Source organism: Cyprinus carpio, chromosome A16, assembly GCF_018340385.1.
Source record: "Cyprinus carpio isolate SPL01 chromosome A16, ASM1834038v1, whole genome shotgun sequence".
NCBI classification, from domain to species: Eukaryota; Metazoa; Chordata; class Actinopteri; order Cypriniformes; family Cyprinidae; genus Cyprinus; species Cyprinus carpio.
Genome location: NC_056587.1, coordinates 5,122,242 through 5,146,570, shown reverse-complemented (window position 1 = coordinate 5,146,570; position 24,329 = coordinate 5,122,242). Strand labels below are relative to the sequence as shown.

The 24,329-nt window shown below is 38.8% G+C and overlaps 1 protein-coding gene across 1 annotated transcript in view; it reads left to right on the top strand.

Moving 5' to 3' along the window:
• LOC109105374 (integrin alpha-10-like) overlaps positions 1-24,329 on the top strand; it is a 63,009-nt gene that overhangs the window by 30,516 nt on the left and 8,164 nt on the right. Inside the window, exons 9-23 of the mRNA XM_042772180.1 lie at positions 8,249-8,399; positions 13,054-13,219; positions 14,535-14,608; positions 14,720-14,864; positions 14,979-15,127; positions 20,823-20,966; positions 21,161-21,364; positions 21,620-21,750; positions 21,925-22,091; positions 22,242-22,384; positions 22,572-22,682; positions 22,787-22,872; positions 23,097-23,238; positions 24,031-24,123; positions 24,213-24,289. Coding sequence (XP_042628114.1) covers positions 8,249-8,399; positions 13,054-13,219; positions 14,535-14,608; positions 14,720-14,864; positions 14,979-15,127; positions 20,823-20,966; positions 21,161-21,364; positions 21,620-21,750; positions 21,925-22,091; positions 22,242-22,384; positions 22,572-22,682; positions 22,787-22,872; positions 23,097-23,238; positions 24,031-24,123; positions 24,213-24,289 — 1,983 coding nt within the window. The remainder of the gene's footprint in view (positions 1-8,248; positions 8,400-13,053; positions 13,220-14,534; positions 14,609-14,719; positions 14,865-14,978; positions 15,128-20,822; positions 20,967-21,160; positions 21,365-21,619; positions 21,751-21,924; positions 22,092-22,241; positions 22,385-22,571; positions 22,683-22,786; positions 22,873-23,096; positions 23,239-24,030; positions 24,124-24,212; positions 24,290-24,329) is intronic.

Genomic DNA, 24,329 nt, shown 5'->3' with positions numbered 1-24,329 from the left:
GCATGTCTAAGCCGTTCTCTTCCTTCAGAGACCTCCTGACCTCCACAATGAAGGACCTCTACATGGGGCAGGGCCCAGGCAAACGTCAAAGGCCTACAGGCAAGCCCAGCTGGCTGCTGCTACAACAAGTCCCCAACAAGAGAGTTTTCCCATTGATATAGCCCAGGCTGCAGTCAGGGAAAACGTGCCAAGAGCAGCAGACTTCTCAAAACTTGCACAGGAAGTTCGACCACAGTGTCCAGCTCATCCGGGTTGGTGGACGTCTTTCGCCATAGTGGTACAAGCTGGAAACCGGATACTGTACAAACGGTTGTGCTGGATTGTCAAACACCCAGTCACGGCAGGCTGCCTCATCCAGAGTATGATTACCGTCTGCACCATCCGGCCCAAGAGAGGGTTTTCTCAGAGGATGCGCCGCAAAGTATTGGGCGGGACCAAACGGAGGGCGAGAGGCTAGCCGCCGCTTTAAGCGCAATTGCCCAAGAGTGTCAGAAATGGCGCGGAAAAGCCACAAATCGCCTCCAATGGGCAGACCTGCCTCATCCCAGGAGTCCGAGCTTTTCAAGCCAGCATTTTTCTTCAACAGAGTAGATTGCTTTCGGGCCATACTCTGTAGCGATTGGAAGGCAGGATGTTGAAAAGCGTGGGGAATCATTTTTTAAATGCATGACCACACCGAGACCGTGCATAATCGACATGCTCTCCAGTTTGAATGCAAGACTCATTACTCATGGCCCTGCGACGGTTCGTCATCGCCCGCAGAGGAAAGCCGTTCCGAGCTGAATTTCAGACCAGGGGACTAACTTCAGAGGTGGTGATCGAGAGAGCTCCGGGAAGCATTCGCTGACCTTGCTCCAGAAATCAAAGCTCAACTTGCCTCTCAGCAAATCGACTGGAAGTTTAAATCAACCCTAACGCCCCCCACTTCTCTGCGGCTGCTGGGAGGCGGAGGATTACGCTCACGTAAAACAAGCTCTGCAAGTTACCCTTGGAGCCCAGCTTGTGACAGATGAGGTATGAGAACTCCCTACTAGTTGAGATTGAAGGGATTCTCAACTCCAAAACCATTAGGCTACACAAACTGCAGACACATCGCCGACTCTGAGCCAATAACTCCCAACTCACTTATCATTGGGCCGGCCAGATGCCTCTCTACCGCAGGTGGTGTTATCCTGACTCCGAGCTCCTGAGCAGTAGGCGTTGGCGCCATAGCCAGCTGTTGGCTGACCACTTCTGGAAAGCATTTTATCCGTTTCTATCTGCCCAGCTCTCCAGGCCCGGACAGAAGAGTGGAATGCTGAAAACCCTACAGACCTGGCACATCGGCAAGACGGTCCTCATCATTGACCGCAGCTCCCTCGCTCACTGTGGCCATGTGGTACAGTGACCAGCGTATTTCCGCAGTGCCTCGACGGGAAAAGTACGATCTGCCTGAGGTGAATGTGGGAGACGTTCGGGCGTACGTTAACCGCCCCTGTGGCTCGACTCATCCAGCTTCCAGAGTTGTCAGACTAAAACACTACCGGTCGAGTGGGCGCCTTTTCTTTTCTTCTTCTTACAGATTCCCTTCAGTAAATCTGGGGGCGGCTGTAAAAAAGGCCCCCTTGTGGCCGCTAAGTCTCAGAGCACTTTACATCAGACACTTTACTGTGACTCTCTCTCTCCTACTGGAGACGCCTCAGCTTCTTCACCTGGACTCTTAGCCAATTCACAAGGTTGACTCAGGATCGCTGCACGCTGGTAGCATTCTGTCTGAGACTTTTGCCAGTAGTGTACGCTAAACTGGCACGGGGCTTACAACCCGCCTTGATACCACTGCTTTATTCTGTGTGCGTCTTTACAAAACCACACCCATCACTGTACATATTCAATCATGCAGTTGTAAATTCAATAAATACTGCCAATGAAGAAATCTTGCGTGATTCTGACCGATCACCCGCTGTGAGCTCTACCTAGCGATCCACAAACTATCTAAATCAAAGAAGCCAGTCCTCTTCTGCACAGCCTCTAAAATTCTTTTACCTGCACACACACTCTCTCTTCCACATGCACAAGGCTTTTTGTGTCGGCAGAATGCATGATGAACCAGATCAGTCCAGTTCTGGAGCTGCTCCTCGGTTGGCTTTGGTGGAATTGCTGGGTGGCTTTCGCCAGTAGTAGTCAGACTTTTAATGAGAAGATGAGTGAGTGTTTGGTCGGCGGAGGGGAGTCAGGCTTTGTGTGTGTTTGTGTGACAGAGGGTTAAACGGAGAGCAAGTGAGTAACAGCTTCTGGAATGGAGTCACACATAGTTCACTGTGATGTATGCCAACTAAAACTAGCGCTCACAGCATGGATTGTAATGAGCCCCACATTGCAGATTCAAGTATCATTAAACAAGCATCTAATTGAATGTACCTGTTTGAAGATTTGCGAGTCTGTTTGTTCCTTTGGCCAGTTCTATAACAGGATAGGAATGTGACTCAAGCCCTTTGTAATGACAGGCCGTGGAAAAGCCATACCACCTCTCACCCTCATCGCCACTTCAGTTCTGTCTCCCACACTCATTCTATTCTTTTTTCTTTCCCTTTCACCATCCTCCCATCCCTCTGTTACAGGCCCTTCATAATAACAGCGGTGGGGGAATGTCGAAGTCGCCAGAAAATTTACCCCCCTTCAGTCTAACCACACTTTCCAAACCAGTCATTCTTTTGTCTTATTCTCCCTCTTTCAACTCTTGGTATGTTTTCTTTGTCTTCATTTCTTTGCCCCTCACCAATCCTCACAATGGCTTTTAAGGCAGATAAATGGCAAGCTTTGAGACATTTTTTTTATGTGTTTTTTCATGACCACTCTCTTTGCTTCTCTCTTTCTTTCTCTCCTACTTTCCCTGGATCACTTCACTTCATCAGTAGATTTTATTGGTCTGATCAGCACACAGCACTTACTACTTTTTAAACAGAAGACACATTAAAAGGCCAAAATTCCAGAATTAACATTTACACAGAGAATTTGAACATGCAATACTAACAAAAGTCCCTGATTGTGTGCACATATCAGCGCACATGTTCTATGAGTTAATGCTGTTCATAAATAAGTCAGTATCAGATAAGGTATCAGCTGTGTGTAAAAGCATAAAGGTGGTGCTACAGACGCTGAATGAGAACTGTATATACAGACATTCTCTGTATAATCTTTAGGCCTGCGCTCCACTTGGTCCCCAGGTCCCAGGAATGTGGGTACATCTCTGTTCAGCACAGGAATCTGTGCATCTGTCACCAATGACATGGAGCCCAAGGACATCATTGCACCCACAGCCCAGAGTGAGATAAACATCCTCTGTCCATCTGACCTGTTGGATTGAATGAAACAACTGCTTTTAACTGAACTCCTTTTGTGTTTTGTTTTTCACAGGATGCACTACATACATGGACATAGTGATTGTTTTAGATGGTTCTAATTAATTCATCTACCCCTGGTACGAGGTGCAGAACTTCCTAAGCAACATTCTCAGCAAGTTCCACATAAGTCCTGAGCAAATGCAGGTACTGTATATGTTTGTTTTTCCTAAATGATGTAGTTCCTGTTTGTTTAGTATTTTAACGTGGGTTTAGAGGATTTTTTGTGATATAAAAAACACATTACAGTATGTTTCTACTTTAGATTTTTTGATTTTATCTCATTAGTAACTAATTTTAGTGTGGCAGTTGGACGTAAAATCATAAAAGGTCATGGAAATTTCTGTAATTAATGTAACTTTTAATATTTATTTGCATGTTCTGAAGTCTTTCTTAAGATAGAAAAGACTCTCTGTGTGTGCAGAAGACCCTCAACCATTTACTATCCAGTCATTACAAATTTTGGTAAAAAGTTAAGGAAAAATCACAAAAAAAATCATTGGTCAGAATGTATGCATAAACATTCAGCAAAGTGAGTGAGCAAAATCTTTACTCTCAAACTGTGTGCTTTTAGGTAACAGAGATCTGTGGTTTTGACAAATATGTATAATTGCCTTTTAACTTTAAATCCTGTCATCAACAGTTCCAATGCTGGTCTAGCTTTGATGCATTGAGCCAGTATGAACGACTGTGAGGAACAGAACCACAAGCCAGTCCACAGACAGATATGAGCCCAAATAGAAACAGCACTGGCAGGCTGGGGAAAATAAATGACAGTATTAATGTGAACAGACAGAAGTTGTGGTTTCTAGAGGAGATGGACAAAGCGCACAGAATTAGAAATGTATGGGGGCAACACAAGGTAAAAGGAAATTTCTTTGCTTTGTGGGGGCATTTCTTGCTCAGACAGATTCGGGCATTCTTGCTTTTGGAGCAGAGCACATAATGGAGATGCCAATCTCATCTACAACTCATTCTGGAGTTATCCGTTCTTCACAAATTACTGCTGCTGTGTGATTTACAGCAAATCACCTCAAACATCTGCTAGACCATTTTTTTTATGGCATGGACCCCCAAATATGAGGATCATCTTATGAGGGAGCCTCTAGTTACAAATAGCACAACCCCTAGGGTCAAGCTGTCTGTTGAGACGATGTTACTATGTTAGGCTGATCAGGATGCTCTAACAAACACATCAATGTTTTGAAAGCACTACAGAAACGTCTTTATGATGTTTTAATAAAATAAATTATATGCATTGCCTTTACTGTTTGCGACTATTTGTAGGTAGGTGTCCTGCAGTACGGGGAGATCTCGGTCCATGAGTGGTCTCTCAGGGACTATCAGACAACACAGGATGTGGTTGAAGCTGCCAAGAACATCAGTCGCCAAGAGGGACGGGAGACCCGCACTGCGTACGCCATCCAAATGGCCTGGTATGGTGACCCACTGCTCATTCAAAACAAATGTAGCACAGCCCACTCTCTCACTCCTTTACATACATTCTGACCTTTCCATGATCCCCACCAGATCCAGAGAAAATGTAAAGTGTGTAACATAGTTGAATCTATCTGGTCAATAGTGCTTTTGTTTTTATGTTGATGCTCGTGAAGGTGCCTCCTCAGAACTGTAATTCCATTCCTTCCCCTGAGACTCTCAGCAGGAGCAAAGATTTGTTTAAAGAGATGCCTATTCGTTGCACTCTGAGCCCGGGAATATTGCATTAGCATTTTAATAGGGTTGGAAACCAAGAATTTGTTTAGAACAAGGTCTTATGAGTCAGTTCTTTTTAGTAAATCAGAAACATAGAATTTGAACTATGTAGTCTGATTCCAAAACAAATGTCAATTAAAAACAAACATTTAAAATGAACAAAAAATGTACAGTCCAAATTCACAAACAAATTACTTATGAGTCTAAAAAGTGTAGTCTGATTCCAGATTGAATGACTCTTATGACTCTTATGAAACAATTCTTTTTAGTGAATCAAAAACATAGAACACAACAAATGTAGTTTAATCCAAGAACAAATGAATCTTGTTTCTTTTTAGTGAATAAATGTATATTAGGCTATATTATGATATATAATGTGTAATATACAATTTGAAAACAATGAAACTGTAACAAGGAAAATGTTCAGGAATCTAGTCTTAAATCTCTTTCAGTGCTAAACACACAATCCTTCATTTTGTCGTCCACAGAAGTTCATGGACATTTTTGGTTTATACCAGGTTTTTCAGCTCTCTTGCTGTGTGTGAGAGTTTGTTTTGTTTTGTTTGTGGTGTGAGTTTCTACACAATTAAAGACTCATTTAAGACTTTCCACTCTCTGTAAGAGACACACTCTCTCATGGTAGATGAAGTTATAGCAGTAGTTGGCTGAGGTGAGGAAGGTTGTCATAACATTCAGGTTTGCTGATGGAGAGAGAGAAGGGTAGCTGGCTCAACAGAGCCGCAGGTGTGGTCACCATCCAGTAGACACAGCCTTCGCCCATGCAGCTGTTTAAACACACATGACCGTGTTCATACAGTACAGTCATACACACAAACATAACATGAGAGAGTTCAGATATAGTAATTAATTCAAACTCACAGTAAAACAAAAGAGTGTGAGTTAAAAACCACATAAGTCAAGATGTAGCACTCAATAAAAGCACAGCAGCCTTTAAATAACACCAGCCCCAGCAATTAAGACTTCTTTGCTCAAATCACTTTCCCTGCAAATTTCTTTCTTTCTTTCTTTCTTTCTTTCTTTCTTTCTTTCTTTCTTTCTTTCTTTCTTTCTTGCTTGCTTGCTTGCTTCCCTAAAAGAAGTAAATTTAGCATGATTTTAAAAAGTGAACTTATTACTTTTATTAGTAAAATATCCTTAAGTGCAAACTGAATGTATTGTAATTTACAAATACAATTAGTTATACTTAAGGGTGCTTTTTTTGACCCACATTTATATGTAACTTGATTATTACTTCTACTGTCATTGATATTTGGTAAAAGTTTACTGTCAAATGTATGGACAAACATTTATGGTAAACAAAAATCTATTATAATGTAATTTCTTTTGGAAATTGTATGTCATGTATTTAAATATATTTGTAATTACAGACTTGTAATGATGAAGTTGCAGTTTAGTAAAATATATTAAATATAATATTAAATAAAAACACACCAAAGTTTAAATTTCAATGAAGTACTTAAAGTATGACTTTTAATTTGACATTATTATAAAGCACACTTTTTCAACATTACGAAATATAGTCATTAAAGTGTACTCTCTCTAAGTGGCCTTTTTTTTTATTCATATTATAATATCTGCATATATGGATTTTAAATACTCTTTAAACATTTGTAATATACTACAAGTGCACATTCAATACAATAAGCACACTGTTTTCACAGTGGTTCTTACTTGCTTTCTTTCCAAATCCCTTTAAAAAGTCTTCATAATCACTAAAATCCCACTGAAACATCTGCGTAATAAATTCTGTATCTTTCTCATAATCAAGATTTTTTTCAAGATTTTGAGCATAAATATCTTAATGGAACAAACATTTTTCTCCACCATTAAAACCTGCCTTCTATTTTTCATTTCTTCTTTCATCCATCTGTGTGAAAAGTCAGTGACATTTTGATTTTGATTACTTTGATTCTGTATAAATCACAGATAGTATTCAACATTGTGTGTTTGTGTTTTCACTGTTGTTTGCTTCCTTACAACGTTTACTGTTATTCTCCTCTCCTCTCCTCACTACACCTAAACCCTCCTCTCCTTCTCCTCTCCTCTCCTCTCCTCTCCTCTACTCTCTGCTTTCACTGGATGTGATTAGACGGAAAGCTGCTGGTTGTTTTTTAACTCTGCACTCTTGCGGGCAGCCACATAGTTATATTTAGCTAAAAACTGTACGACTGCCTGAAAATCACTAAGTTGACTAACGCTGGCTGTGCCACAAAACTTACATCTTGAAAAATGCAGGTCACTCTCACACAAACAGCACAGAAACCTGCTGCATGTATCGGCTGCTTCACACATAGAAATTATTTACATTAATTTGTGTGAATTTTAATATGGAATATGGACAGTTTTCAGACTGATATATATCTTGAATTTACAGGAATTTTACAGGGGTCCCAAAAAGTATAAACTAAAATTTTATAATATTTTGCTATTTAACAAAATATTAAATAATATGGCATTTATTTTACATGTGTATATATTGCACAAACATACTATTCAAGTAAAAAATTTGGGGCAACTATACGTCTCATTCATAAATGTCATAAAAAATACAATAATACAATAAAACAATAATAACAACAACAACACAATACTATGCATAAAACTGTTCAAAAGTATTGGGGCCAGTAAGATTTATTTATTTATTTTTAAGTTTTTGTCATAGGAAGTCTTTTATGCTCACCCAGGCTTCATTTTTTTAAAAATAAAAATACAGTAAAAACTGTAATGTTACATAAAATTTAAACTGTTTTCTATTTTAAATGTATTTTAAAATGCATTTTATTCCTGTGATGGCAAAGCTGAATTTTCAGCAGCCATTACTTCAGTCTTCAGTGTCACATGATCCTTGAAAAAACTCAAATGTTGAACTGGTCACTAAATATTTCTTCTTATTATCAATGTTGAAAACAGTTTTTGTGCAAAACTGTTTGTGAAAACTGTGATATCTTTTTTTTAGGATCATTTGATAAATAGAAAGTTAAAGAGATCTGCGTTTATTCGAAATCATCTAGTAACATTATAAATTATATTATAAAAACATTTCTGCTTCTTGACTTTTAGTCAATTTAAAAGCCCTTAACCAAAAAAAAAAAAAAACATTTATGTTGAACAGTTCTCTTTTTCTCACTCATGTGTAGCACGGAGGCCTTTAGTCCAGACAGAGGAGCGAGGGAAGGGGCCACTAAAGTGATGATAGTCGTGACAGATGGAGAGTCCCATGATGGTGAAGAACTTCCTGAGTCCCTGGCTGAATGTGAGAAACGTAACATCACCAGATACGCCATCGCTGTAAGTGCAAATACACATCCCTACCATAATTAAACCTGAGCCCTGATGTAGGCTGGAAAAACCTAACCAGCGAGCAGCAGACTGTATGCCTGAATATCAGATCTCTGCTTAAACTGACCATAATTGGAACTGTTCTATTTTCAGTGTCTCTGCTCAGCTCCACCCGGTTCTGTTTCTCTCTGTCTCTGTTTGAATGATAAAACTGTTTTCCCTCATTCTTTAAACAATCATAACCACATTATTGCTGCTCAGAAATACACTTAAACAGGGCTCCTTGCCATCAGAGGAATGAACCACACCCTAAAACCTTTCGAAACTGACATCCCGCCCCTCTGGTGGGTCAGTGGGCGGGCGACAGTCCTTTACTGCAACCTTAAACCACGACAGCACAAGAAAAAGACAAAGTGAAGCTGCCACCATCAGAGCAACTTCAATAGATCATCTAGTTGTTTGTAAAAAAAGGCATGTATTTGGATTATTTTTTAATTTGTTACATAAAAATATAATTTTAGCATAACATTCTGACTTCTTAGGGGGTCTTTAGGGATATTTGAAGTGAAAAAAAAAACAAATCCAATAATATTGTTGTTTCTATATTTCAACAATACCTGCAATTACACTGAAAAAAAAGGTTTAGGATTTAGTTTAAAATAATTTTCACTCTGAAATTTCTAGTAAATTTCACAAATAATTACAAAGAAATTGCAAGAAACATTAAACTAAACATGACATTTTCTAGACAAGTATAAAGACTGTACGGAGCCCTGGACATGGCATGCAGTAACAAAAAAATATTAGGCTAAATCATGTGCACAATTTACTATTTCGTTCCCTCGATTTATAAATTGTGCGCAAGATTTACTAATTTGTTCCCTCGATTTGCTAAATCGTGCAAACGATTTATAAATAGAGAGAACGAATTAGTAAAGTGTGCGCACGATTTAGCAAGTTGAGGGAACAAAATAGTAATCGTGTGCATGTTTTAGTTCATCGGGGGAACGAATTAGTAAATTGTGAACACAATTAAGGAAATCGAGGGAACGAATTAACAAATTGTGCACACGATTTAGCAAACTGAGGGAGCGAAATAGTAATCGTGTGCACGTTTTAGTACATCAAGGGAATGAATTAGTAAATCGTGTGCACGATTTGATTATTTTTTCTTGCATGTCATGTGCAGGGCTCCGTAAGACTGAAATAGTATTTATTTTTTTAACTTACTTGTGATTTTTTTATATTTTAAAAATAATAAATAGTATATTAGTTTTATATTTTATATTTGTCTGTAAAGCATCCAAAGCTGATATTACTACTTACAACATCTGCTTATTTCATATAGAGCTAAGGGCTGGACGTATCCATGTTGGCTCAACCAAAGAAGTAAACTTGGTGTAGGTCTAACTGCCTGTTTAACCAATGGAAGACAGTTATTTTGAACTTGCATCTTGGAAACTTGAAAGCAGTCTTCATTTTAGCATTTCTGTTTGGTGCAATCCACTAGTGGTGCAGACGTTACACACTTCACCTTTGAATATTCTGGCCATGGAACTGAGTCTGAACTCCTCAACTGATATTGGTTTCCTTTCATCAGGCTATTCATGATTACAGTCATTTATTATAATGTCTGAAGGTAAAGAAGTGTTTTTTTTCCCCCTACAATCTAAGACCACTCCAACAGAACAGATTTTACACAGGAGTAAAGCTTGTTCTAATTCATGGAGGATTCAGGGAGAGCGCTTGCTTATTTTAATTCTGGTATTTGCAATAAGACCATGGTAAACCACAGGTAAAACCATCCATGATCCCTCATTACCATGACTGGATGTTGCTATAGTTTCTATAAAAAAAGCATTTACATCATTTCTAAGTTTTCATGTTTATTTTATTTAAAGTGGGGCTACAGTGGTATTTCATGTATTCAGAGTTGTTCACAGTGTTAAAGAGATGGATTCTCATGCTAAACATGGCTAAACAGCTTCCCAAAGAACCCAGCATTACATGAACATTGGATGCAGTTTGTTTTTCCGGGGCAGCAATGGAGTGTAGCAAGTGCGTTCATGTGTTCTCGTCATTTCAGTTACGAATGTTTTATAAACAAGGCCTAGGTCGACGCTGGATTTGCACATCGTTTGCTATTAAAACATGGAGCGGTCCCAGTGATAAAAAAACCCATTCAATTAAGTACAACTGCATCAGATTTCTGTCTTTTGTTGGAAATCCGCACATAAGTGAATATATGTTAATGGAAACAACATGAAACATCAGTATTATAGCTCCGCCCACGGCACGCCTCCAGGAGCTCGGCTTTTTCCGGAGAGAATCAGAAAGCTGTATTTTTCTTTTATAAATATGATAAAACTAAAGACTTTTTGGAGATATGAAGGATGCAGTACTACTCTATAGGTACTCAAGATTAACATGAGATTAGGTGAAACTGTGTATGTTATGTACCCTTTAATTTCAGCATGATTTCTCTTAACAAAAGATTTATAGTTTTAAGTTTTAGTTAACAGTAAGACTGATTGTTATTTCCATATTAAATTATGTATAATGAAACATATAATAGTACTTAGTAAGCTTTTTAACATCGTCCATTTGGCAGTGCAGATAGTGGGGTAGTGCTGTTTTACTATTCCCCCCCCCCATAAGCAGCAATTGAAAGCACATAATCAAAAAAGAGTGATGCAGTTTAAAATTTTCTCCAGTGCAATCTCTAACAAAATTTAATATAAGCCCGTTGGATATACAATGCCGCTAAACCACAAGAAAGAATCCAAAGAATTAAAAAGAACCAGAATAAATGTCAAACAGTCTGAAAGTCATTTACTTTTCAATTTTAACTGCCTCTCACTGCTGTCCTGGGTGAATTGCCATTTCTACTGTACTCCACTCACTGGAACGGAGGACAGCATGTAAACCTGCTCCTGAATGAATCTGGGTAATATGTCTCTCTGCGTCTCCTCTTGGGAACTGTGGAATACATTTTTGACAGCTGGTTTTAATGACCCGCCAGCCAAAGCATAGCTTTCATGTTTCGATGTGTTTTATGTTCTCTCGCTCTCCTTTCTCGTTCTCTTCCTCCTGCACAGAACTGGGGAATGGATGGAAATGTAAAACACTCACAGGAGAGAAGAGAAACTTCTGTACTGGTGTGGTGTGGCGCTGCCAGGATATGTTTTAGACATTACAGGATAGAGATGCTGGGAATGTGAACATGGTGGAAGGGGAAGTGGGTGGAAATTCAGAACAAGATAGTAGGAATGTACATTACAGCAGAAATTAACTAAAATAGCTGAATATTATTGCAATATTATTGCGTATTTGCGTGACTACCTTGGCACTAGTTGGGAACATGCTTGAAAGGTTTCTAACAGTTGCATTGTTTTTGAGAGCAGGAGTCTGCCCCAGACTCAGAGGAGACCCAGTAAGAAATCCTCAGATCTCTGTCCAGGGTGCTGAGCCATCATCTATCACTGATAGCATGAACACACCTCACTCCCAAGGAGGACAGGACAGTATAGATAATTGACAGGAAGCAAAGTGAGAGAGAAGAGGAAAGGATCAGGAAAGGACCACAATCTGACCAATATACATTAAATGTGGCAGATTATTTTGGAAGCTCTTGAAACTCTAAACTGCAAGAGATAAAGTCACATTGCAAGTTATTTAATCACATTTTGAAATATAAACTCATATTGTGAGCTTTGGGGCCCGATTTACTAACAACTTGTGCCACTTTTGGTATTAAATCACTACAGTCGGGAAAGACACACAAAAAAAAACAATGAAAAGTAATGGACACTGTTACCTTACAGCATATGCATTTGATGTAGTTTCCCTTCCAGGCGCAAAATTTGGGAGGAGAGTGTTTAAAAGAATCACACTACGGTCTGTGGTAGTCAGTTTACTGGTATTTTTGCCATTATTTAACACCCCAAAAAAGCATATCTTAACCCACTTGCACCTATGTTGTTTGTAGATTTCATGCCTATGATTATCATCAGCTCTGTTTGTTTGCGCTGCTCTTGGTAGGTTGCATTCATCTTAAAAGGAAATGCGATGGCTTTGTTTGTGTTCTTTAATTTGTGCATTGTCAGTAAATCACCTGCAAAGATTTTCACTCCCATTTGGCACTTTTAAGGGATTGCAGATCCAGACCTTCATAAATTTGTAAGATGAGAACAAATATCTATGACTGGACAAAAATTCTGACCCATATTTCTCATGTTGACTGGAAGTGGTTTATCCAGTCATCATGTACAACAGTTGAAGTCTTTATGGGAAAGTTAAGTGACGTAGGTACATGTCAGTAGAGAGTGAACTCACGACCTGGCAATGATGGTTTTCAAGGCTTGTCATTAGTGGTGTGCTGCCAGTGAATATGAGTGATGCTCTCTCGGTTTCCTCTACGTAGGTGTTTTGTTTCTAGGATGAGTTTCCTCTGAGTCCTGTATGCCGTCATTAATTGTTCTGTCAGATCGTCTGCTTTCACCCTAATGGTGGAGGTGTTGGCTCTCTGGATGAGAAAATCTATGTTGTTGTTGTTGTTCTTTTTCCTCTACTATCTGACTTGTCTCTAACATTGCTAGTGAACAAAAGCATTAATTTTTCGATCAGTGTATACTTTAAACAACTTACTCTCTCTCTTCCACAGGTATTAGGTCACTACAGCCGCAGACAGCAAGATCCAGAAACATTTATCAATGAAATTAAGTACATTGCCAGTGACCCAGATGAGAAATACTTCTTCAATGTGACAGATGAGGCAGCTCTAAATGACATTGTGGATGCATTGGGGAATCGCATTTTTAGTCTAGAGGGTAAGAGGAAGAACACTCATCCTTAATGACCATTCCCTTGAAGAGCAACAGTGGTTCTTTGACCTAAAGAAGAACAGAAAAATCTGACTTGCTTTTCATTGAGGATGTTGATGTTTTTCAACATATTTGGACACTTTAACCATACATGAAAGTGTATGCAGATACACAACATATCAGACCAAGCAACATTTATTAAATTCATATTTAATATGAATTATTCTTTTTTAGATATAAAATGCTATGAAACTTGTATTTTAGGAATGAGTATGTTGCAAGACAAGCAATATTTTACCCCAAATGGCATAAACATCATGAAAAATGGGAAAGAGACAGGACAAGATATTATTTCAGAAAAATCATTCCTGTAAGAACAAGGTGTGATGCTTGTGCCATCTTGATTCTGAGGAAAGCCAGGCAGGAAGGATGGAAGGGAGGAGATGGCTGACCTTAAAGTGGGCACAGCTGTGCATACACAGGATACATGAAGTACAGAAAAAAACATGATTAGCCAATGCTGTGCTATTTTTATGTAGCCTGCTGTATATTGTGCAGTCAAATATTTTGTATACTGCCATTGATAATTACTGAGCCTGTTTTATACATTTTCCACTTTTATGTATAAATGGATATGTTTTATTTTTATTTAATTTTTGTACATTAAGAAAGGTGTATTGATTAACCCAAATATAATAAGTGTACTTTTTCTTGAACTTTAATGCTCCAGCTCAGCAGATTTCTGCACAATTACATTAACTTTGTGGCTGGTGAAATATTTTTGAAAGAAGTATCTTATGCTCACAAAGGCTGCATCTATCTGATGAAAATGCAGTAATGTGAAATACACGTGAAATAAATTTTACAATTAAAAATACATAGTTTGTATTATAATACATTTCTTATAAATGCAATTTATTCCTGTGATGAAAACGCCTTTACTCCAGTCTTCATTGTCACATTACTACAGAAATCATTCTAATGTGCGGATTTAATGCTCAAAAAACAATTCTTCTTATTATCACAGTTTAAAATAGATTGATGAATAAAAAGTTCAAAAGAACAGCATTTATTTGAAAAGCAAATATTTTTTCAAATAAAATAAAATATCTTTAAAAATGTCTTGTTTTTTTTATAAGTTTAACATGTTCTTGCTAAATAAATGTATTAATTTAAAAACAAATCAGACTTCAAAGATTTGAAGGGTAGTGGGAAAAGTTTATTGATATAAATAGCATTTACATTGCAATTTGATTATAGCACTTGTATGTGTATTCATTTACAGTGTGTAATGCAGTGTTAATGTGTTCTGCTGTTACAGGGACCCTGGGATACAATGAAAGTGCCTTTCTTATGGAGATGTCTCAGATTGGTTTTTCGACACACATTTTGGATGTGAGTTTCAGCATACTTATATGAAATTATAAACTGGGATATATGTACAGTAGATTACATAAAATTGCAATCGTGCTGTAATGAATTATATTATTTTGGACAATACTGTAGGATGGCATCTTGTTTGGCATGGTGGGTGCATATGACTGGGAGGGAGGCGTCCTGATGGAGAGCAAAGAAGGGCAGCTTAAGCCCTCAAGGGAGGCCTTTGAGAAAGAGTTCCCATTGGAGCTGAAGAATCATGCAGCATACCTAGGTAAAATTTTACTTTATAAAACCAACCACCAAATAACTAATGCTTCAAGTTTGTACCATAACATAACATTTACAACTTACTAATGCTTAGATGTGGATGTGTGAATTTTTGCAGGTTACACAGTGTCCTCAGTGGTTGTAGGTGACTATAGGAGGCTGTATGTTGCTGGTGCGCCTAGATTCAAGCACAAAGGAAAGGTCATCCTGTTTGACCTCACCCCTAAAGGCGATGTCATAATCACACAGGCCCTAAATGGAGAACAGGTGGAGATCTTTCCTTTATTCTCATATTCATTTATACCTACATGCTCCACTTTCACACACTCTGTCAAACCCTTTTGAGAAGTCCAATTCTTTGGTTTTGCATTACCCTTCTTTTCTCAGTTGCTTTTTTATTGCTTTTCCTCACTCATTCCTGCTCTCTCACAATTAATGAGTTTATTTTCTTTTTAAACAAAAGCAAACAGGTTTTATTTTCTCAGATCACTCATAAAATCAAAGCGATACTTAGGTTCAGGGTTTCAACAGTCAAGGAATACATCTCAGGTTACCCATGTAACCATGGTTCCCTGAGAAGGACACTTTGGGGGAACACCCTCAGCTTGACAGGTGTCTGAAACACCTGTGGAAACACGACAATGAACTTGACATTGGCCTATGACGTGCTACTGTTGTGACCAAGAGTATAAAAGGGCACTTGTAGAACACGTCATTAGCTTCCTTGTCTGAAGGACATGTGCACAGAAATGCCTGAAGCATAGCAAGGGGACGCAGTGTCTCGTTCCCCTTCTCAGGGAACCATAGTTACATGGGTAACCTGAGACGTTCCCCATCGAATGCGAACTCAAACTGTGTCCCCTAGAGGACACTTTGGGGAACAAATACTCATTCCGCCATGCTGAAGGTGTGAGTGCCTTATCAGCAGCCAAAAACCAAAAAATAAAAAATAAAACACTTGAAGGGTGGGTCATAATTGGAGTGGGACAGCAGTCACATAATCACCCACATCACATATTCTCACAGCTCTAAATGCAATATGGAGGGGTGGGGAACCTCCCTGCCTGATTGCACAACATGTAAAGAAGTGGGAATGTGAGAGGTAATAGTGCCCATCTTCTTAAACCATTATAATATTGTGAGAATCGCAGCTGAAGAAATGGGACGAGAGCCACGGAATAGCCCACCAATTTGCATACAGTACATCTCACAGATGTACGCGCAATACTGAGTGAGGGAAAACCACCCTGTGTATCACACAACAATTATACGAAGTGGGAATGCAAGAAGCGATATTGTCCATCTTCTTAAACCATCATAATTTTGTGAGGATCACAGCCGAAGAAGTGGGGCGCGAAACACGAAATAGCCCACCCTCTTCACGTATATCTCACGCAAAGTTTTAAGTGCAACGCAGAGGGGAAACCGCTCTGTCGTTTTTCCTTTTTTATTTAAAATATTCACAAACTTGCATACCATGTCATGAACAATCAGATATTCCGATTCACAAATATGTGTAAATGAGTTTGTTTTGTCCTTTAAAAACCTTTCTAAATAATCTTGATCGTGATCTGTAATGTGACATGGGCGCCGCCATGTTTGTTCACGCTGCAGTTCAGAGTCCTGTCAGTCGGATTTACAGCACGTGAATTCATCAGTTTCTCCCGAAATACAAGTAATAAGTGGCCGGCGAACTAGGTGAAGATTAGAGTGAACTTTATAGTTACTTACACTATGTGTATCTGATATGAATAAAACTCATCGGCAAATGACATTTGAATGGATTGTCACTGTTGCTTCTATATATATATATATATATATATATATATATATATATATATATATATATATATTATATATATATATATATATCAAACTCTAAATGTACTGTTTTACTAGTACTTATCTATATATTTATGGGTGTATTTTTCAAACTCTAAATGTACTGTTTTACTAGTACTTATGTGTATTTAAATGTCTGAAACCTAAAATATGCATTATGTGGTTAAGAACACTGCATAGTTGTGATAATATGACAAGAGCAGTTCACGTTTCTCTCTGGCTCAGCGCCAGCCAACGCACGAAACCACAGTTTGAATTTGGCATTTATGTGACGTCACCGAACGTTCTAAATCCCATATGTGGGATCATATTCCAAGGGGCACGGAAATAAAAATACCATATGTGAGACCGTACTGCTCAAAGGGTTAAGAAGTGGGAGTGTAAGCTGCAATACTGCCCATTTTCTAAATACTTATCCATAACACTGTGAGGATTACAGTTGATGAGGCGGGACATGAGTTGTGGAATAGCCCACCCTCCTCACATACATCTCGCAGGTCTAACCGCAAAATGAAGAGACCCCCTTCTTCTTATTGCACAAAATATTATGAGAAGTGGGATCGCGAGAGGCGAAACTGCCTGCCTTCTAAAACCATACAAATTCATCACACTGTGAGGAGTACAGCTGAATAAGTGGGACACAAGTCACGGAATAGCCCATCTTCTTAACACATCTCACAGTCTTATGTGCAATACAGAGGGAAAAGCCACCCTGTCCCCTTTTACAAAACATAAAAAAATGGGAAAGCAAGAAGTAATACTGCCCATCTTCCTGAATCCATAAAACAGTTCATAACATAGTGAGGATAATAGATGAGGAAGTGTGATGTGACTCACGGAATAGCCCACCTTCCCCAATCACATCTCACAGCTTTAGTGTGATACAATGGGGAAGCCGCAGTATTGTATAACCAAAACTGGGTAAAAACTACAAGTTGTATCATCACTGGTCCCAATTACTAGACTATAACATTGAGCACTGGCATGCCGCAAGGATGTGTACTGAGTCCCATCCTTTATTTCTCTTCCCACATGATTGTGTTCCTGCATCTTCTGATAACATTATTGTTAAATTTGCGGATGACACAACAGTGATTGGACTGATTACTAACAACAACGAATCAGCCTACAGAGGGGAAATAGAGAACTTGGTAAGCAGGTGCTCTAAGAACAATTTGACCCTGAATACAGAGAAGAGAATTAATCATCAGCTTTGGGAGAGCACAGCAGCTGGAATATGCTCCCGTGTTTATCAGTGGGGACGGAGTTGAGAGAGTGTCCAGTTTCGAGTTTTTGGGCACATACATCTCAGAGGACATTACTTGGTCTGCAAATACCATGGCATTGGTAAAGAAAGCTCAGCAAAGACTATTTTTCTTTTCTTTTTTTTTTTTGTGATTGTTTTTTTATTTGAAGAAATAACATTACAAATGTTGGATGACAGCATAAATACCAAAAAAAAGTACAAGTATAGTAAGTAATTAATACTTCAAAGTAACTTAAAAGGAACATACAAATAAACCCCTGCAGCAAATTACCACACAGAATAATGCATCATCAATTTAAAACAATTATTTTAGAGCTTGGGCTATATTACTCCAATACGTGACTGTTTGTATTCTAGCCCCATTAATCCTTGCAGTGCTGCGTTCTAAACAAACAATATAATGAAAAGACAGCAGCCAGAATATTCTAAGATCCATGTCAGGAGTGAACCATTGCTGTGTAATTGTTTTTTTAGCCACAGTGAAACCAGACATTAACAATCTTCTCTGAACTAATGTAAAGTTATAGGAAGAATCATCATTTAACAACATAAGACCAGGATCAAGGTCAAACTGCAACTTTGTGATATGTTTTAGTACTTGAACTACATGTTTCCAAAAATTGCATATAACTGAACAGTCCCAAAACATATGCAAAAAAGTACCTTTAGAGTTATTGTTACACAGACTGCAATTAGGATTTGATGACAGTTTTAAAGACTTTTATGCTGCGGCGCCCGGGGAGCAGTTGGGGGTTCGGTGACTTGCTCAAGGGCACCTCAGTCGTGGTATTGCTGGCCCGAGACTCGAACCCACAACCTTAGGATTAGGAGTCAAACTCTCTAACCATTAGGCCACAACTTCCCCACAAATGCCCCAAATGCCTCTCCATAACAACCAGAGAGCGGCCGATGGCACAAACCGCTTGCTTGGTCGCACGATGGGCAAGATCGGATGAGTTGCGGAGCTCCTCGATCACGTCTGCCTCTTCAGAGCTAGACTGGCTGATTATCATGCTCTCCACCGCAGGGGCGTTGCACAAGATCCCGGGCCCTATGCATAGGCAGTCCTGATGGGCCCCCATGCCAACCATGCTCCACCAGATCAGAAGAAACGGGAGACTGGGCTTCCAGATCTGGCTCGAGAACAACAGGATTAGCGGTCGAAGATTGGGAAAGGGAAAGACCCATCCCAAGCTCGTCCGCCAGATCTAACTTCAAACCCCACAAGTGCAGACAGCGCTCTGCAGCAGCGGGTCAAGCACCGCGGGGCGCAGACCCTTGACTTCCGTCCTCTGCAAACAGTGAAAGAATCACAGTGAGCACAGCCAGCTGCCTCGAGAGCCGACCGTGCATGCTGCGCCCCTTGACACAACACACACAACTCATGTGAATCGCTGGGTGTGATGAACATTTTACATGGTGGCGCACATTTCTTAAATTCACACTTACTCATCCTTCCACACAAGCACACACAAACAAAACGGCTCCTGAAGACAAGAAGGTAATGACTTGCTCTACAGGTGCCCTATTAAACTCGTGGCACGTAATAGACCAATATCAAGTTCATTGTCATGTTTCCACATGCACTTCAGACACCTGTCACACTGAGGGCATACCCCCAAAGTGTCCTCTAGGGAGGATGCAGTTCGAGTTCCCATTCGATAGGGAACCTGAATAAATGGGGGGATTTTTAAAATGGATTTTCTAGGCCTGAAAAGGTCACAGAAATTAATCAAATCTTTTTTATAATGAACGTACATTTTTCTAGTTATGATCTGTCATAAAATATTTAATCAGCTATACAGTATATTACTTTTGTTTAGAGCATTTGTAGAGTGAAAATTGCTTGCATGCTTTGATTTGTACATTTCTGCCCTATGGATATCAACTTTTCATCAACTTTTCATCAACTTTTACTGGATTGATGGAATAGATCTGCTGCGCTCCTGCGGCGGCAGAGCATTTACCAAGACTTGCTACTGCCAATACATCCACAGACATGTGAGCATGTAAGAAATACTGCTGCTGCACATATTACATACTGTATATGAAATAACCCCCCAACAAAGCAGGAGAAACAGAAATGGACAATACAAGCCAATATATGCATATCTCTGAGTTCAAGAATAGAAAATGCTTCATCAGTGGACCTGAATATATCCAAACAGGATAGAATAGAACAAAACACCCCCAAATAAGCATATCTATCGGCAAGACATATGTACCGCTGCTGCTTCAAAGAGCCATGTGAACTGTATGTATTACTATCTACAGTATGTGTGCCTGGGCTTTTATACTTTTATTTGTATAAAACCATTAGGACAATAAAAAAGAGCATTCCTCTGATGCTGTGTGCTGCAGAAATCAACTGCACATTCAGCACAACTAATAAAAATATCACCCTTGGATATTTTAAAGTGTAATTTTTTGCTGTGATGGCAAAGCTGCATTTTCACCATTACTCCAGTCTTCAGTGTCACATAACCCTTCAGAAATCATTCTAATATGCTGATTGCTGTTCAAGAAACATTTCTAACTGCTATCAATGTGGAGAACAGTTTTGTTGATTAATACTTTTGTGGAAATCTTGATACTTTTTCAGGATTCTTTGATTAATAGAACGGATAATCTTTGAAAAAATCTTACTGACAGCAAATGTTTTGAACGGATTAGTATATTTTTTAGTATTGGTCATTTATCAGTTATCAGCCACAACATCAAAATAATTCTAGGCTTATCGTGTCTACCATAGATTTAATATCATTGCATCCCTAATGGAAATACATTGGCCAAAAAGTGTGGGAAACTTCAGATTGCTTAACGTCTTTTCTCTCTCTCTCTCTCTCTCTGCAGATTGGCTCATATTTTGGCAGTGAGGTGTGTGTGGTGGATGTGGATCAGGACGGAAAAACAGATATCCTGCTCATAGCTGCTCCCATGTTCCTGGGAGCAGGAAACAAAGAAACAGGCAAAGTCTATGTCTACTGTCTGGATAAGGTGAGAACCACAGTGGCAGTACTGTTTGTGTGATGTATATGTGAGAGACATACAGAGAGAGATTCATGCTACCATGCCAAACAACTTCCTCTAGTCTTATGCCATTTCAGAGAAATAATGTCTAATTGCATTAACATTTTATCTGAAATATGCTCCCCACTATCTGATACTATATTTGTCTCTCTCTCTACCAGGATGGTTTTGTAACTAACGGTACGCTACATTCTCAGAAGAAAGAACAGGATGCACGCTTTGGTTATGCTATGGCTGTAGCCCCTGACTTAAACCATGATGGATTCGCTGACCTGCTTGTGGGAGCTCCACTAGAGGATGACCACCAGGGAGCTCTTTACATCTACCATGGCGACGAATACTACATCATACCTCAGTATAAACAAGTAAATATATCAATAGTTTATGTGCGCAACCAGCTACATGTCTGAGACCACTGAGATCAGAGAATCTGTAGACATTAAAAAAAAATGAACCCATGCTAAATAAAATAAATTTCTTAAAAAATAAAAAACTTACTGACCCCAAATTTTTAAATATTACTGTAAAACTAGTGACCACTTTTACTAGTGGTCTTTAACTTTCAGACCCCTGTAAATTATACTTTGCATACTAATAAACCTGTCTTTTTCTCTCTGTAGCGTATCCCAGGCTCCTCTCTCTCTGCAGGGCTGCAGTATTTTGGCCGTAGCCTGAGCGCTCTGCTGGATCTGGATGGGGATGAGTTATTGGATCTTGCTGTGGGAGCACAGGGCACTGCCGTCCTGCTGAAGTACTCGATGCCTCATTACAGTCTTGTTTTTTTATGCATCATCTAAACACTGCAGTCATAAAAGTTGCCAATTCATCACATTCAATTGTGTGTCAAACAGTAGTAAAGTCAAGTTTGATTATGACCCATGGTAACAACTTTGCTCGACTCCTGACCTCTCTCTGAACTCTACAGGTCACGCAGTATAGTGCAGATCAATGTCAGCCTGTCCTTCCAGCCACACTCCATCAACGTGATACAGAAGAACTGCCACAGGGCTGGCCGAGACTCTGCATGCCTTAACGCCACGGTTTGCTTTCTGGCCCTGTCTCGCTCTCCTGGCTCTTACGGCACATATTTTGGTAAAGTGTCATTTAACCAAAAAGCTTTTTTTGTTTTTCATTTCATTCTTCTATTGCTGTACTAAATTCCTTTCATGCACGGCATGTCTATTAATAACAACTCTGATACATTTCCTAAACTATCCTAAACACATCTGCTTATTTGTATAGATATGCAGATGGAGGCCATGTTGGATGACAGAAAGATCTTGGCTCGTGCTCTGTTTGACTCCAACTCCCAGCGGCAGACCCTAATGGGTGTCATTGTTTGTGTGGGGCAGACCATGTGCTACCCGCTACCATTTCATGTCTCTGTAAGTCTAAATGTCTTCAAAAAAATCAATGAAGTAAAGGCTAATGTACAATTAACCGGTCTATATCGCAAAAAGGGGTTGTTTTGCCCTAATGGCCGATGGATTATACTTTATCCTTTTTATTATATGAGTACTTACCAATGGTTTTCAAGGAAAAGTCTGCTTCTGTCTTCCTTTATATATCTAGGATACAGCTGATTACATCCGACCAATCAGCTTCACTTTGCACTTCAAAATCAATGACACAGAGAGCAGCCCGGTACTAGATGAGGGCTGGCCAACAACGTTCAAGAAGTCTGTGAGTGCTGTTCAATTACACTATTCCTTTGAAAAATAGGAATATAAATGAATGGTTTTTCCCCTCATACTTACGCAAAGTTTGATCTTTTTTATTGCCTTTAGATCCCATTCTTCAAAGACTGTGGGGAGGATGATGTGTGTGTAACTGATCTGGTTTTGCAGGCCCATATGGACATTTCTGGAACAAGGTAACAGAGAAATTGTCCTACTGCTAAGCACACCTAATGATCCACAACTAGTCCAAACATTTTGACCACTGGCAGAACTAGTTTCAATAGTTAAAATAGAAATATTTAGAGTAGTCATAGCAAACATTTTTAAAGATTTAACATGTTCAGCGACTGCTAAACAGTGATTGAAATAGCATGTGTTGTGCATCTAATGTCAATGTTGCTCTTATCTGTCCTTGCAGGCAGCAACCGTATGTTATACGTAGCCCTCGGCGACGGCTTGCAGTAGAAGTACAGCTACAAAACCAACTAGAAAATGCCTATAACACTAGCCTCACTCTTCATTACTCCAAAAATCTGCACTTCAGCAGTCTAAGTATACGGGTACCAGCTCAGTCTGTCCTCTTAACTCATAAAAGCATATTGATACAAACACATCATCATGTGTGTTAAATATGGCAGTGTGATTGTATTTGCCAAATGAGTAATACAGTTGATACTTGACTGATAAAGATCACAAATATATATATATATATATATATATATTAAATTAAATTAAATTAACACTAAATGCACTAAATATATATATATATATATATATATATATATATATATATATTAAATTAAATTAAATTAACACTAAATGCACTAAATGCATTAAATTAATTAAAATTAAAAACATTTATAATGTCTCAAAAATTAGTTTCAAATCAATTCTGTTCTTCTGAATGTTCTGTTCATTAAATAATCCTGAAAAAATGTATTATGGTTAAAAAAAAAAATACAAAAATTAGAATGGCTTCTGGAGGATCATGTGACACTGAAGACTGGAGTGAAGACTGCTGAATATTCAGTATTTTTTTACAGGAATAAAGTATATTTTGAAATATAGTTATTTTATTTGTGATAATATTTCACAATATTACCTTTTTACTGTATTTCTGATCAAATAAATGCATTCTTGATGAGCATAAGGAATTGTTTAAATATATATTTTTTAAACGTTTTAAAGTTAAACTTTTAAACGGTAGTGTAAGTAAACAAAATATTCTAATATATACATATAATTCATACAAAAGTACAGTACAATCCACTATTTCATGAATCACACTTGGTCCTGCTTCTTACAGTAATTTCTCTTTCTGTCTCTTTCTTTCTCTCTTTCTCTCTCTGTAGGAAGACGCCCAGTTTAAGATTGAATGCACTGCTCTAAGCTCCAACAGTCACTCCTGTAATGTCAGTTACCCAGTGTTCCGCTCTCAGTCGAGGGTAAGCCTCTGAAAGAACAAAGTTTTGTTATCATGATTCATTGAAACAATCATTGAGCTGATTTGGTTCATTGGCCTCATTTTTCTCAGGTGAACTTCATGTTGGAATTTGAGTTCAGTTGTATGTCTCTCATCAGTAAGGTTCAGATGAAGCTTGTTGCTACCAGGTACACACACACACACACACACACACACACACAAACAAAC